This window comes from Oryctolagus cuniculus, chromosome 13 (assembly GCF_964237555.1).
Source record: "Oryctolagus cuniculus chromosome 13, mOryCun1.1, whole genome shotgun sequence".
Lineage (NCBI taxonomy): Eukaryota > Metazoa > Chordata > Mammalia > Lagomorpha > Leporidae > Oryctolagus > Oryctolagus cuniculus.
The window spans coordinates 6,758,182-6,772,733 of record NC_091444.1 but is presented as its reverse complement, the minus strand read 5'-3'; the positions used below and the strand labels follow the sequence as shown (position 1 = coordinate 6,772,733).

Here is a 14,552-nt window from a genome sequence, read left to right as displayed (position 1 = left end):
CAGGAATAATGACGGACAATAAATAAAGCAAGAATGATTTGAGATGCCAGTTATTACTTTTATTTATTTATTTATTTGGACAGGCAGAGTTAGACAGAGAGAAAGACAGAGAGAAATGTCTTCCTTCTGTTGGTTCACCCCCCAAATGGCCACAATGGCCAGAGCTACACTGATCTGAAGCCAGGAGCCAGGTGCTTCCTCCTGGTCTCCCATGTGGGTGCAGGGCCCAAGGACTTGGGCCATCCTCCACTGCCTTCCCAGGCTACAACAGAGAGCTGGACTGGAAGAGGAGCAACCGGGACAGAACCGGTGTCCCAACCAGAACTAGAACCTGGAGTACTGGCGCCGCAGGCAGAGGATTAGCCTAGTGAGCCCTGGCACCGGCCACAGTTATTACTTTTGAAAGTATATGGATCATCTCTCATACTAAATGTAGGATTGGAATTAAATCTCTGCCCAGTGTTCTTTCTATTCATCTATGGAATTACATATTCAGTAATCTACTTAAATAGTCTCAGAATCTATACCAGTTTTGGTGTATAATCCCCCATTTTAGTATAGTACGCACAGCCTGCAGTGTCTGATATGTGAGTCCCCCAATTCCTGATTACATGCTTACTGGGAAATATGAAAACCTGCACTCATCTTCTCATTTTCATTCATTCCCCCTGTTTTTACTGTTGAGAAATATGTGCACTGCCTACTATTTACAGACACTTGGAATGCAAACATGAGTGGAACAGAATATTAAAGCTTGGGAGTGATAGATGCAAACAAGTAATTAGAACAGTAGGTTTTATTATAGCAGGGCAAAATGTGATTTGATCATAGAGGAGATGCCTGATCCTCCAAGGTGACTCAGGACGTGCCTGTTAGTGACACCACTTGAAATATGCTTAAAAATAACAGCCAGAAGAGAAATGGCACAAACTAAAAGGCAGCGTAAAAACTCCCAAAAGCTTTCAATTTTAGAGAAAATACATCTGTTATTTTTTGTTGCTAATAGGTAGAAATTTTGAATTGTCATTCTGTCATTTTTTCATCTTTCCCACACTTTCTGTCTCACCCATAGATGTGAGGACAATTCAAAAAGTTCTTGGAGAATAGAATTAATAGATAAGATTTGTAATGACCATTCTGCATGCACCTTGAAAGATCTCTTCTGTCAAGTGAGGTATCTTCTCTTTAATCCCTGAGCTCTGTGTAATCTGTTAATTGGACTTCAGAAGGCACACCAGCCCTGTGTCTGGATCTGTTCTTATCTGCACTCACCATCACGAGATGGAAGTCACTCTCCTGGTGAATCACAGCCTCTCATGGGATCACTCACTGCTCACTGTACTTGAAGGGCAATGCTTGTCTTCAGAGCCACTGATGTTGTAGAGGTGTCCATGGATTTCCTCACAATGTACAAGAAAAAAATATAACAAAGAGATAGAGGCGACGGACGGTTCTCCAACTCCATCCCTGCTTTCTCCATGTAACTTTTAGAGCTCTAGGAACTGGGAGTAGAGAGATTAACTAGAAACAAAGCCAAGTTATTTTTCACCCCTCAGGTAACTAAATGTGTCCTCCAATTAAATGCAAATTTTCTTCATGTGATACACAAGCTAATTGTTTACCATCTCCTGTACTAAGTCCTCTGGAAGTGTTTTCTGGAGGATAGCTAAAGCCTTCCTTATTCTAAAGCATGGATTTCATTGCTTTCCTATCACTCCACTACATCCAATGCCACAAAGTATCTGTGCTTCACAGCTCATCCATTTGAAATCATGGATATATAGTTATTAGTAGTATTTTATTATTGTCAATTTGCTATGTGTATGATCAGTCTTAATACATTCTGTTTCATCCATGATATTTTAATTTTGTGTTTTCTCATTTTTTATTCTGAACTTATCAGGAGTTCATAAGATTTTCACATAGCAAACACATTTTTTTCATTACTCTACTACTTTGGTCTTTTTTTGCTTTCTATTCTCACCTTTGTTCTCCATTCTGATACATTTTTATTTTTGTATTCTATATTTACTGTGATAACTCAAAAAACAAATACTAATCCTTTTTTCAGCTCTAAGCTTTTTTTTTTAAGATTTTATTTATTTATTTGAGAGCTAGAATTACAGACAGTAAGAGGGAGAGACAGAGAGAAAGGTCTTCCTTCCGCTGGTTCACTCACCAAATGGCTGCAACGACTGGAGCTTCACCAATCCGAAGCCAAGAGCCAGGAGCTTCTTCCAGGTCTCCCACGCTTGTGCAGGGGCACAAGCACTTGGGCCATCTTCTACTGCTTTCCCAGGCCATAGAGGAGAGCTGGATAGGAAGTGGAGCAACCAGGATTGGAACCGGCATCCATGTGGAATGCTGGCGCCACAGGTGGAGGATTAACCTACTGCGCCACAATGCTGACCCTCAACTCTAAGCTTTTAACACTATTAATTTGCCACTAAATTTTGCAATAACTTGCTTCCTATAAATGTCTATTTTCTTTTTTAAATTTTTTTAATTTATTTATAAGTCAGAGTTACACACACACACACAAAGAGAGAGAGAGAGAGAGAGAGAGAGAGAGAGAGAAAGGTCTTCCATCCACTGGTCCACTCTCCAATTTGCTGCAAAGGTCTGAGCTGCACCTAGCTGAAGCCAGGAGCCAGGAGCTTCTTCCAGGTCTCCCACGCTGGTGCAGGGATCCAAGGACTTGGGCCGTCTTCTACTGTTTTCCCAGGCCATACCAGAGAGCTAGTTAGAAGTGGAGCAGCCAGAACTCGAACTGGTGCCCATGTGGGACGCTGGCACTGCACAGTGCTGGCCCCCTTAAATGTCCATTTTCATTCATATTCATTTGAAATGGTTAATTTGATTCTGAATTTTTCTTTGACTCACAAATTATCTTTAAGTGATGATTCATTTACAAATATTTCAGACCTTTAACAATATCTTTAAATTATTTATAAATAATTTCATTTGATTAGCTAATATACTTTCAAACAGTTCATTATATTGAAACTCCTTTGATGGGGTGGGCACTGTGGTGCATCGGGGTAACGTGCACTTTGATGCCTACACCCTGTTCCATAGTGCCTGGTACTGAGCCCCACCTGCACTTCAGATCAGCTTCTAGATCCTGTGCATCTTCAGAGGCAACGGATGATGTCTCAGTACTTGAGTCCATCCTACCCATGTGGGAGACCAACGTGGATTCTCTAGACCTGGCTTCAGCCTGCCCCATCCCTGGCTGTTGTAGGCATTTGGGGAATAAAGCTAGTAGATGGAAGATTTCTCTCTCTCTCTCTCTCTGTGTGTGTGTGTGTGTGTATGTGTGTGTGTCTCCTCTTCCTTCAAATAAAAATATATAAATGAACTTAAATTAAAAAAAAAAAATTCTGAGGGAACTGAGATCCAGGCAGAGAAACAACTATAAAAACAAAACCTCTTTGACAGTTATTTGTACATCACAATATTTGGTGAAGCCAAAGACTGTTATGTGAAGCTGTAAATCAATACACTTTTAATACATTCTGCAATTTTAGTAGTAATTTTCTGTAATGGATGGTAAACAATGATGTTATTCAAAACCTCTATGTTCTTACTCATTCTTTTTCTAATTTACTTATCAACATAAAGAAGGTATTCAAAGTTCTAAATAGCATTTTCTAAAATTTGTTTATTTGAAATGCATACTGGGGCCTGCACTGTCACTTAGTAGACTAAGCTTAACCCTGTGGTGCAGGCATCCCATATGGGTGCCAGTTTGAGTCCTGGCTGCTCCTCTTCAGATCCAGCTCTCTGCAGGAAGCCTGGGAAAGCAGTGGAAAATGGCCCAAGTACTCAGATCCCTGCACCCACATGGGAGACCCAGAAGAAGCTCCTGGCTTTGGATCGGCTCAGCTCTGGCTGTTTTGGCCATTTGGGGAGTCAACCAGTGGATGGAGGACCTTTTTCTCTGACTCTCCCTGTCTGTTTATAATTTAACCTCTCAAATAAATAAATAAAATCTTAAAAAGAAAAAAAAGAAATGCATATTGACAGAGAGATCTTCCATCCATTGGTTCACTGTCCAAAGAGGAGCAACAGCTAGGGCAGACTCAGGCCAAAACCAGGAGCCAGAACTCCCTCTGGGCCTCCAACATGGGTTGAAGAGGTGCGTTATCAGGGGCTGAATGGGAAGTGGAGCCACCAGGAATTGAACCTGCACTCAGATATGAGATCCAAGCATGACACTACAACACCAGTCTCAAGAGACTTTTAAGAGTACCCACTCTGACATTTTTCTATAAACAAATTTAATTAAATGTTAATAGAGTAATATTCTTTGGAAAAGTTGAATGGAAAGCCACTTAGCTGGTCTCTAGGGCTCCAGTGTAGTAACATACAATTCTGACTTCCAGAGGAGTTTCTATTCTGGTTAGGAGAACTTCAGTGTAGATCATTACAGATACCATAATGTTATACTTTGTTTAAAATTGTGAGATAAGGGGCCCATAGTGTGCATAGCGGGTTAAGCTTCTGCTTGCAGTCATGGCATCCCATATGGGCACTTGTTTGAGTCCCAGATGCTCCATTTCTGATCCAGCTTCCTGCTATTGGCCTCAGACAAGCAGCAGAAGATAGCCCAAGTGTTTGGGCCCCTGCCATCCATGCGGGAGACCTGGAAGAAGTTCCTGGCCTCTGCCTTTGGCCTGGGCCAGCCCTGGCTATTATGCCCACCTATGGAGTGGACCAGAGGGTGGAAGATTCTCTCTTTCTCTCTCTCCCTCCTTCCCTCTCCCTCCCTCCCTTCCACCCCTCTTCTTTCCCTTCCTCCCTCTTTCTATAACTCTGATTTTCAAATAAACAAATCCTTAAAAAATAAAATTATGAGGTGAATCAAAGACAATAATATATAGTTATACGTTACTTAATAACATAAAATGATATAGATAATAACTGAAAAAGCCACTCAGAATATCAGTTGATAATTTAGATTGCTAAGGGAGATCAATAAAAACAAGGATAATTGAATTTGAACTTTGAGCTAATTAAGTAGAGGAGAAAATTTGATGTGGTTGAAATTGAGCATGATTTGTTTTGGGGTAACAGGGACAAAATAAGAGGAATACATATTTTATTAAATCAGATGATGAAGAAAGAAGAATTTAGATTTTATATGAAAGATGTTAGTGTGCACACAGGTAGAAATTAATTGATATAAGAAGATTAGTGTGGCAGTACAAACCCAATAGCACAGATTTTTCAAAGAGCAGGTTTAGAGTCTTCCAACACCCAATTTGTTCTTTAATGGGTCCAGGAATGAGTTGCTGTCTCCCTCTCAGTGCAACAGTGATGGCTAAAAAAGAGAAGAAAATGGTCAGCTCCAGACACTCGATTTGGAGGGATGCTAGACACTATCCCTTTTATTCAGGTTTTTTGGCTCACACATGAAACTGGACAGGATGAAAACTTGTCACCTGCAGCAACACAGTGTGGAAACGAAGACACCATCTCAGCTATAGAAACAGCACTTTAACCAAGGCACCTCCCATTTAGCCTGAACTTGCTTTTCTAGCTTCTTCTCTCTCTTCATTATTTTACTCATTTATGCCAAATTTTTATTTAGTCTAAAATATTTCTGGCTTCCTCTCATTCATCACCTTATTTATTTGTGTCAACTTTTTGTTTAGTTTGAACAGATCTTTGAAGGGTGAAAGGAAATGACTGCTTTATAAATAATATTTTACTTAAAAAATTAAAAACATTATTTATGTCTTCGTACTTGTCTGTGTCTGCATCTGCATGTTTGTGCACTTCCCTGGGATATTCCTCCTTGAGGAAGATTTGAAAGGGACATTTTCTTACTCAGGTGAAAACTTATTTCCCAAAGTAAAACTTCCGTGTCAGGAGTGTCAGCGTAAGCTCAGTGAATGAAATGGCCAATGCAGCACAGTGAGAAGAGGGAGAATGACAGACAAAATATTATTTGGCTTTATCTGTCTGTGACTGAGCTAATAATCAGCTTATGATTGTTTAAATGGCTGTCAGTGCTTAATCCCAAATTTATATTTAGTTTAAAGTATTACGGTCTGAGAACAAATCCATGAAGGCTGAAATGAAATGGCCTACCCAAAAGAATAATCCTAAACTTCAAAAAGATGTTGAAATTGTATTGTGTAGGTCTTAAGTTGTGGATTCGCACTGCACAGATTTGAAGAGAAATAGGGAATTACACGATTCAAATAAGGGGCCTTAGAATAAGGTTATTAGTGCTCACACAGGATTTACCCATGAGAGGAGGCAACTGTTTTTGCATCAGCATAGGTTCTAATATCTCATGCAAAACGTTAAGTGTCTCAAATATGTGTTTGGAATTTCAGCAGTATTCTTTTTGCAGGTTTTTGGGAGCTTCAAAACCATACATGGACTTTTAAATACAGGCCACATATGTACTCTCAAACGTTATTGAACAAAGGTGAAATTCAGGCATTCATATAGCATTATGCAGAAAGTCATGAATTGTTGGAGAGAAATTGAACTATGCCATCTTCTGGGGGAAAAAGCAGTTATGATAAAGAAACTGTCTACAATGATATTTCTTTAAAAATGACAGTAATAGTAAAAATTATAACAACAGCAATAATAATTCTCATTTATTTGCTATTCTCTGCATACTCTTTTTTAAAGATTTATTTGCTTATTTGAAAGACAGAGTTAGAGAGAGACAGAGAGATGTCTTCCATCAGTTGGTTCGCTGCTCAGATAGCCACAACAGCGAGGGCTGAGCCATACTGAAGCCAGGAGCTTCATCCAGGTCTCCCACATGGGTGCAGGGGCCCAAGCATTTGGGCCATCTTCTACTGCTTTTTCAGGCCACTAGCAGGGAGCTGGATAGGAAGGGAGTAGCCAGGTCTCAAACCATGCTCATTTGGGATGCTGGTCTGGAAGCTAGTGGTTTAACTTGCTGCGCCCAGGTACTCCTTAGAGTACTTTACTTGGAATTGTGCTTGAATTCTTACAGTGACCCTACAATAGATTTTATTCCCTTTTTGCAAGTGAAATCAACCTAATGGTATTCAAAGTTGAAAATCTGGCCTCTGAGAAAATGTCTTAAGTCAATATGTATTGCCACCTAGGAACCCAAACATTACTTCACAAATAAAGTTATTTTATCCTTAGTTTTATCCTGATATAACAATAAATGAGTAGTTTTATGGATTTAGCTTATTATGTGTTTTTCCCCACCATCTGTGAACACTTTGAAACACATTTCAAAAAGCTAACATTTAAATTTGCTTCTCTGAGTTCCTCTTCATTCTCATGTTTGATAGATAACTGAGTGAAGCATTAAAACTCATGCAATTCAGTAATTTTCAGATTTTAAAATGGCATTAACCTTTATGAGCTGCTGCCTGAACATAAAAGAAATAATAAATGAATACAATTGGTTGTTCCATGATCTAAAGGTTGCTCACTAAGCACTTAATTAACAGTACCTGAACGCAACATAATACATTTATCACATTAGACCCCAGTTCTTAGTTTACTTTTCTTTTTAAATTTTTACTAATATAAACAGAACAGTTTCATGAATTTCGTGAATACATGCCATAAGATTCTATGTGGCGTTGACAAGTCTTCATGCAAAGAATGACCGCAGAGCACAAATGCATGCAAAGTCAAACCTCAGCGGCTCTCTACTGCTCTACATGAATGCCAGCTGCTCCTAGCCCTGGTCATGCTCTCCCATGCTGATTATGGCCACCACTGAAGAAGCCCTGACAAGTAGTGTGGTTATCAGTCTGCAAAACCAGGAACCATGAAGCCTCTATGTGTTCAGATAGCTATCTTAAGATCATATATTTTAACATGAGCTTCTTGGGCCTATTCCTAGAAATTCTCATGATGTGTCTTGGGTACACCCAGGATTCTGGTTCTCTGATCACAGTTAACATCATTAAGACTGGACAGATACGGCTTTATCTTATTTGCAATTCTCAGTAACAGAAAAACTGTAGAAACAGCATTTCATTCATGGTGTTGCGTTAGGTGCAGCCGACGAGCGTGAGACTCAGGGGCAGGTGGTATTCATATATTGCATCCTTTCATGCTGGCCTCAGATCAGCAGGTGAAGTCACAGCTGAATGGACACATGCAGGATCAGAAAACCACACTCATTCACATTTCCCTGGGTCATGCAGAATCAAATTGAACCATGTTTTCATTCTAGAATTTCTGCTGGAACTTACAGAGTCTAAGTAACGTGTCCAAGGTTCCAGGATACAGCCAGGTGTTCACACTCCCAGTCCAGGGCTCTTTTGATGCTCAGGTAACGTGTATCCTGTGGAGAAAGGCAGAGCCTAAATACATTGATGCTCAGGTAACCTGTATCCTGTGGAGAAAGGCAGAGCCTAAATACGTGGGGAAGCTTATGGATTGAAAAGAGACAAATGGGCTAAACAGATGTCTAAACTCCTCCAATTAAGTGCCACATGATTTTCAGTAATGTAAATGGCACTTTACCTAATGATTTTAATCCAGAAAAACTTTGGAACCACTCTGGAAAATATCTCCCGCTTTGTTATGCAGTCCCTAAATATTTGTGAGAAGTTACACAGTAAGTAAGGAGTTTCTGTCCTTTGGAGGTGGCCCATGTTGGTCTGTTTGTCCTGCCGATTTTTTGCTGTTTGCATCTGTCCTCTCCTAATTTCTTTCTGCTCTTCCATAATCCATAGTTCCTCAACCATAAATCCCTTCTCCCATCCCCCTCCTTAATCTTGCTCTCCTTTTCTCCCTTTGTTAATTCAGTAAGTATTTACAGAACCACTGTTAAATAGATAAAAAAAAAAAAAAAAAACAGCAAAACAGCTGTTTCCCCCCATCCAGAATGGAGTTCATCTTTCCACATTGCATTTCCAGTCTCAATTCTGTTTTGTCTGAACCAAGATTATATTATGAATAAACTGTGGAAGATTTTGTTTCAGTACACAGGCATAAAAGAACATACTGTAAAAAAAAGTGTTTGAAACAGCTTAATTTGAATTTCAAATATTTTTTTCAGTAATTTTTAAAACATTTTAAAAGCCAACATATGTAAATTTTACTTTAGGGACTGGGGCAGAGGGGAATATGAACTTTTGGGTAAGAGAAAAATCCATTATCCCATCCTGAAACTTAGTCTCTATTTTTGCCTGTGGCTTGCACCAAGATTTTACACAGTAAAGAAAACATAGATCATTGAATTTCTTTTTTCTTAGAAAAAATCTATTCCCTCTTTACAAAATACAGTGAAATAGTCAAGAGGTAGGTAATAGGTAAGAAAGGAACAGAAGCAGCAATTGAGAAATTCCCCTGCACACTTTCCTGTCCCATTGCTCCTCCCTTTGACGGGTGCCCAGGCATCAGTATTCACGCATGCCAATCAAAACCCCAGAGGCCGTCACACTTTCCTATGTTAATGCATCCTCAGGAGTGTGAACAGGATGGGAGGAGCCTGGAAGCTGGAAAAGCCATTACTTTTCTCAAGTGTCCGGATGATTCTCTCTGCAGTGCCCTACTTTTGTGAGCTCCATCTTTAGCCTGAGGTCTATTTATTCCATTCTTGTTTTGTCCTTATGATTTGGAAACACGATTAGAGCTTACAGTGAGGGATGGCTTGGCTCAAAGAATCTGTGCTTTGGTTTCAGGGAAGAAAACATAATTTTCAATCCAGATAGGATATATATTTTATGTACTTGACATTAGATAGATAAAAATAGAACAAGAGACAGAGGCAAGCAAGGAGGGGGGAATGAGGAGGAGGAGGGAAAGAGGAACGTACAAATGAGAAAAGAAAGAAGTGGAAAAAGAATGGGGGAGAGGGAGTGAGGAGGAGAAGGAGGAGGGAGGAATTAAGAGAAAAGGTAGAATGAACTCATCAATGACAAATGACAAATAATGTTAACACATAGCAAATCCATAATATGAATCTGCATTGTGAAATTATATATAGACATCATTTATCAAGCTATTTCATAAACCAGAAGAAAAGCTTTCTTCTATATTTACTTTGTGATGTGACAAGAGTTGCAGAAATTCTCATTTGTGGAGGAGCAGCTCACAAAGTGCCTAAAATTCTCACACCTTTGTTATTTCATAATCCTCAGCCATAAGCCTGGGAGAGGTGCAGAGAACCTATCCTGAAAGCTTCTAGAGGGGCCAACATTGTGGTGCAGTGGGTTAAGCAACTTGTTGTGATGCCAGCACCCCATATGGGAAGGGGGCAGGTTTCAAGTCCCAGCTACTCAACTTCTGATCCAGCTTCTTGCTAATGCACCTGGGAAGGCAGCAGGAATGGCCCCTGTGACTTGAGCCGCTGCCACTCATGTGGCTGTTTGGGGCATTTGTAGAGTGAACAGAGGACAGAAGATTCATTCTCATTCTTTCTCTCTCTGTCTCTGTTTCTGTTTCCTCTCCCCCCCCCTTCCCCCTCTCTGTCACTCTTTCGAATAATTAAATCTTACCAAAAAGTAGCTAAAGAAACTGAGATATGAATTGTCATAATCTGTTTTGATCTTCTGTAACCAAACACCATAGAATGGTTAATTTATAATGAATACACATAGAGCCCGGGAAGAACCGGATTGAGGGTCCAGGGTATATGGTGAGTGCCTTATTGGTGTGCCATCCCCTGGCAGAAGGTCCAAGAGAAAAAGGGAGCAACAGGGATCCAAGCCAGTCCCTTTAAAAAGAACTTGCTCCCATGGCAACAGAATTAATTCACTCATGAGGGGGTGTTGTTCATGTCCCCGGCACCTCCCATGTGGTCCCATCTCCCACCCTAGACACACTGGCGATCATGTTGTTATCGCATGAGCTTAGGGAGGTGTGTTCAAATCATGAAACGAATCTAATAGATTTTAATATCCCAAAAAGGGTTTTTTTCACTGTGAGAAATGATTAAGAGTAAAATGTGATGTGGTTTAGTCTGTCCATTTCTTCTTGGTCTATAGGTAGCAACTGCAATTAGAGAAGCTGAGCAAAAAAAGGCATTTGTGTTATTTAATCGTGCAAAGTCAAAGCATGTGTTGTATAATGCCACTGCCTGTGACCTGGGAGTTAGTCCACTTTAGGGTTTCTGTTTCACACAAAAATAAGAAATGTTCCTTTGGTCCCATGCGCTTTATTCAGTATTCAATGAGTGTTAAAAGACTCATGACCTGGAATTTTATGGGCACTGGATATGTGGCTATGAACAAAACATGCAGGATTCTGCAATCTTTGTATTGTCTTTAATGAGAGAAAGGATAAAGAGAAGTAAGTACATGACAAGTTGTCAAGTCAAACAAGGCACTAGGAGGAGCAATAAGTAGATGCTATGAGGAGAATAAAGGGGCTGCTTCATTTATGTGGCAAAACAAAGAAGAGTGATGTCTCCAAAAAAATAGTTAAATTGCCAAGGGATGGTGGGCGAAGACCAAAAATAGATGTGTGATTCAAATAAAATGAATATCTCTTCCGAATATCTTAATGAATTGTTTTGATCATCTATCAGATTAGCACTTGTATTGTGAGTGTTGTGCACATGTAAGTCATTTGAAACAGCAGTGATCTAATGTATCTAAAGGATTGGGTACAATATATAGGCTATACCAAAAAATGCCAAAATAGACATTAATTTTCATGTGGGTTGTTAGATACTGTGTAACATACATGAATATAATATGCATGAGGTATGAGCCTTAATTTGTTCTTTACAAAAGCTCAAAATTGGAGAGATTGCTATTTGCATTTTTCTAATATGCTATTGAAGATCATCTAGGCTGTGTACCTGTTCCCATGTTCATACAGCTAGTTTGAGAAAGCAACCTGGTCAAAACAAGGAATTATCCAATTAAAGACCACTTCTCCTTCACTTCACTACTTTACTAAGATTTCTCAATACCCAAAAGAGTTTGGAAAATGTGAGAAAATAGGAAAAGTTAGATCTTAAGTTGGCATCCTGATTAGCCTGCTAAGAAATAATAATGATGACTCAAATCAAACACATATAATGAACACACTCAACCTTTATTAAAAGAGCTTGTTGATTTAAATTACATTTTCCCACTATTTCCTTGAGCACACTATAGGAGTAAAATTAAACATGTTTTAACAATACTTTTTCTCTCAGTAGATACTTGTTATTTCAATGCTGATAAAACCCTACCCTCAATATACACTGATTAACTATTTGAAACTGTTGAACTTCACTTTTCTTGTACTGTTTGGGCTTCCCACAGCAGTACAGTTTTGTCTCTCAGAGTAAATGAATACACAATCATGTGTATGCTCCAGGTCTACGGTAGATATTTATGATACAGTCACTTTCATTTCCTATTATTGGTTATCATTTCAAGACAATAACCCACCTAATGATGGTTACAGTCAGCTTCCAAGTGTATTAATAAGGTGGCGAGTGTTGCCTTAGAGGGTGTCACATGTTCAGAGACACAGTATTGCGGTTTGAAGCAAGCATTTCCGTATCTACCATCTAGTGGATTGTGCAATGACGAACATCTAATTAGACGCTCTATACGTCTTTTATTGCATTCAAACCAATAACTCAAGGCACCCTGGTGAAGCTTGGAGCTAAGACTTGATGTTTTTTGCAGGACAAACAAAAGGCATCTGTGTACTTACGTAGAGTCTTTCTGTTTCCAGAACCTCAACCTACTGGCTCACTCGCATCCAGTCCTTCCTCTACTGCAACGAGAACGGCCTCCTGGGCAGCTTTTCGGAAGAGACCCACTCCTGCACCTGTCCCAACGACCAGGTGGTCTGCACCGCGTTCCTGCCCTGCACGGTGGGCGACGCCTCCGCCTGCCTGACCTGCGCCCCCGACAACCGCACGCGCTGCGGCACCTGCAACACCGGCTACATGCTCAGCCAGGGCCTGTGCAAGCCCGAAGTCGCCGAGTCCACCGACCACTACATCGGGTTTGAGACGGACCTGCAAGACCTGGAGATGAAGTACCTGCTGCAGAAGACAGACCGACGGATAGAAGTCCACGCCATCTTCATCAGCAACGACATGCGCCTCAACAGCTGGTTCGACCCTTCCTGGCGGAAGCGGATGCTGCTCACCTTGAAGAGCAACAAGTACAAGTCGAGTCTGGTCCATATGATCCTGGGCCTCTCCCTGCAGATCTGCCTGACGAAGAACAGCACTTTGGAGCCAGTGCTGGCTGTTTACATCAATCCCTTCGGGGGCAGCCACTCGGAGAGCTGGTTTATGCCTGTGAGTGAAAACAGCTTCCCCGACTGGGAGCGGACTAAGCTGGACCTGCCCCTGCAGTGCTACAACTGGACCCTGACTCTGGGGAACAAGTGGAAGACGTTCTTTGAGACGGTGCACATCTACCTGCGGAGTCGCATCAAGTCCAACGGCCCCAACGGCAACGAGAGCATTTATTACGAGCCCCTGGAGTTTATTGATCCTTCCCGGAACCTGGGCTACATGAAAATCAACAACATTCAAGTGTTTGGCTACAGCATGCACTTTGACCCTGAAGCCATTCGGGACCTGATTCTGCAGCTGGACTACCCGTATACTCAGGGATCCCAGGACTCGGCACTTTTGCAGCTCCTGGAGATCAGAGACCGTGTAAATAAGCTGTCCCCGCCGGGCCAGCGGCGTCTAGACCTGTTCTCTTGCTTGCTTCGTCATAGACTCAAGCTGTCTACCAGTGAGGTGGTGAGGATCCAGTCCGCTCTGCAGGCGTTTAATGCCAAATTGCCAAACACCATGGATTACGACACGACCAAATTATGTAGTTAACCGTCAATGTCAAGCACAACCCAAAACCTTGAAGGAGTTTTTACAGTGCTTTTGTGGAACAGTTTATGTTTGGAAGAGTAAATTTAAATTGTCTTTTCAATATCTGTCTTATATCCGTCGATAACATTGGATGGCAATTTACACACATGAACTTGCTGACAATGAATATATTATACTGCAGTTTTGGTTTATGAATGAAATAAATACTGACACCAGTCTAGAAGACATTCTACTTTTTACAATAAATTTCGTTTGTAATTTTATATGTTCCGTGGCGATGCTTTTGTGCATTACATCCTAGAGGGAACATAAAAAGATACCAATAAAATTTTGTAGCTGAACAGTTATTAAAAAGAAGTGCTGTGGGATTCCTTTTTTTCCATGAAATGAGTTCTATTTTGATATAGTTTGTTAGAACCTAGGGAAAATTCACCAAGGTTTTTTAATGGAAACATTTGAAGTCCCCTTTCAATTATCTTCATGGAAAAATCCATCTAGCTAGAGCACTTTGTCTGTGGTTGCGTTTTTGTGGTAAACAGCATAAAAGTGGCAGTGGCGTATTTATTACCTGTATTTAGTACCCAACCATAGAGACATGTTCGTTATTAAAATGATCAGATAAACTAATTTCCAACTAAATGCCAGAACATATCAGAACATCCAGAAAAATCCATGTGGTGGTAAAGTGTGTCACAGAGAAAGAAAACCCTTAATTTTCTTAGCAACTTGCCTTGGCATTCTTTCTGCATTCTAATAACCAATTATCAACATATGTTCCATAGCT

The 14,552-nt window shown here is 40.4% G+C and overlaps 1 protein-coding gene across 8 annotated transcripts in view; it reads left to right on the top strand.

Moving 5' to 3' along the window:
• Nucleotides 1-14,031, top strand: part of BRINP3 (BMP/retinoic acid inducible neural specific 3) — a 545,052-nt gene extending 531,021 nt beyond the window's left edge. For all 8 annotated transcript variants that reach the window (XM_008268734.4, XM_008268735.4, XM_051820406.2 and 5 more), the window contains one exon: nucleotides 12,652-14,031. In XM_008268734.4, coding sequence (XP_008266956.1) covers nucleotides 12,652-13,768 — 1,117 coding nt within the window. In that variant the 3' untranslated portion in view covers nucleotides 13,769-14,031. The remainder of the gene's footprint in view (nucleotides 1-12,651) is intronic.
• The last annotated feature ends 521 nt before the right edge of the window (nucleotides 14,032-14,552 follow it).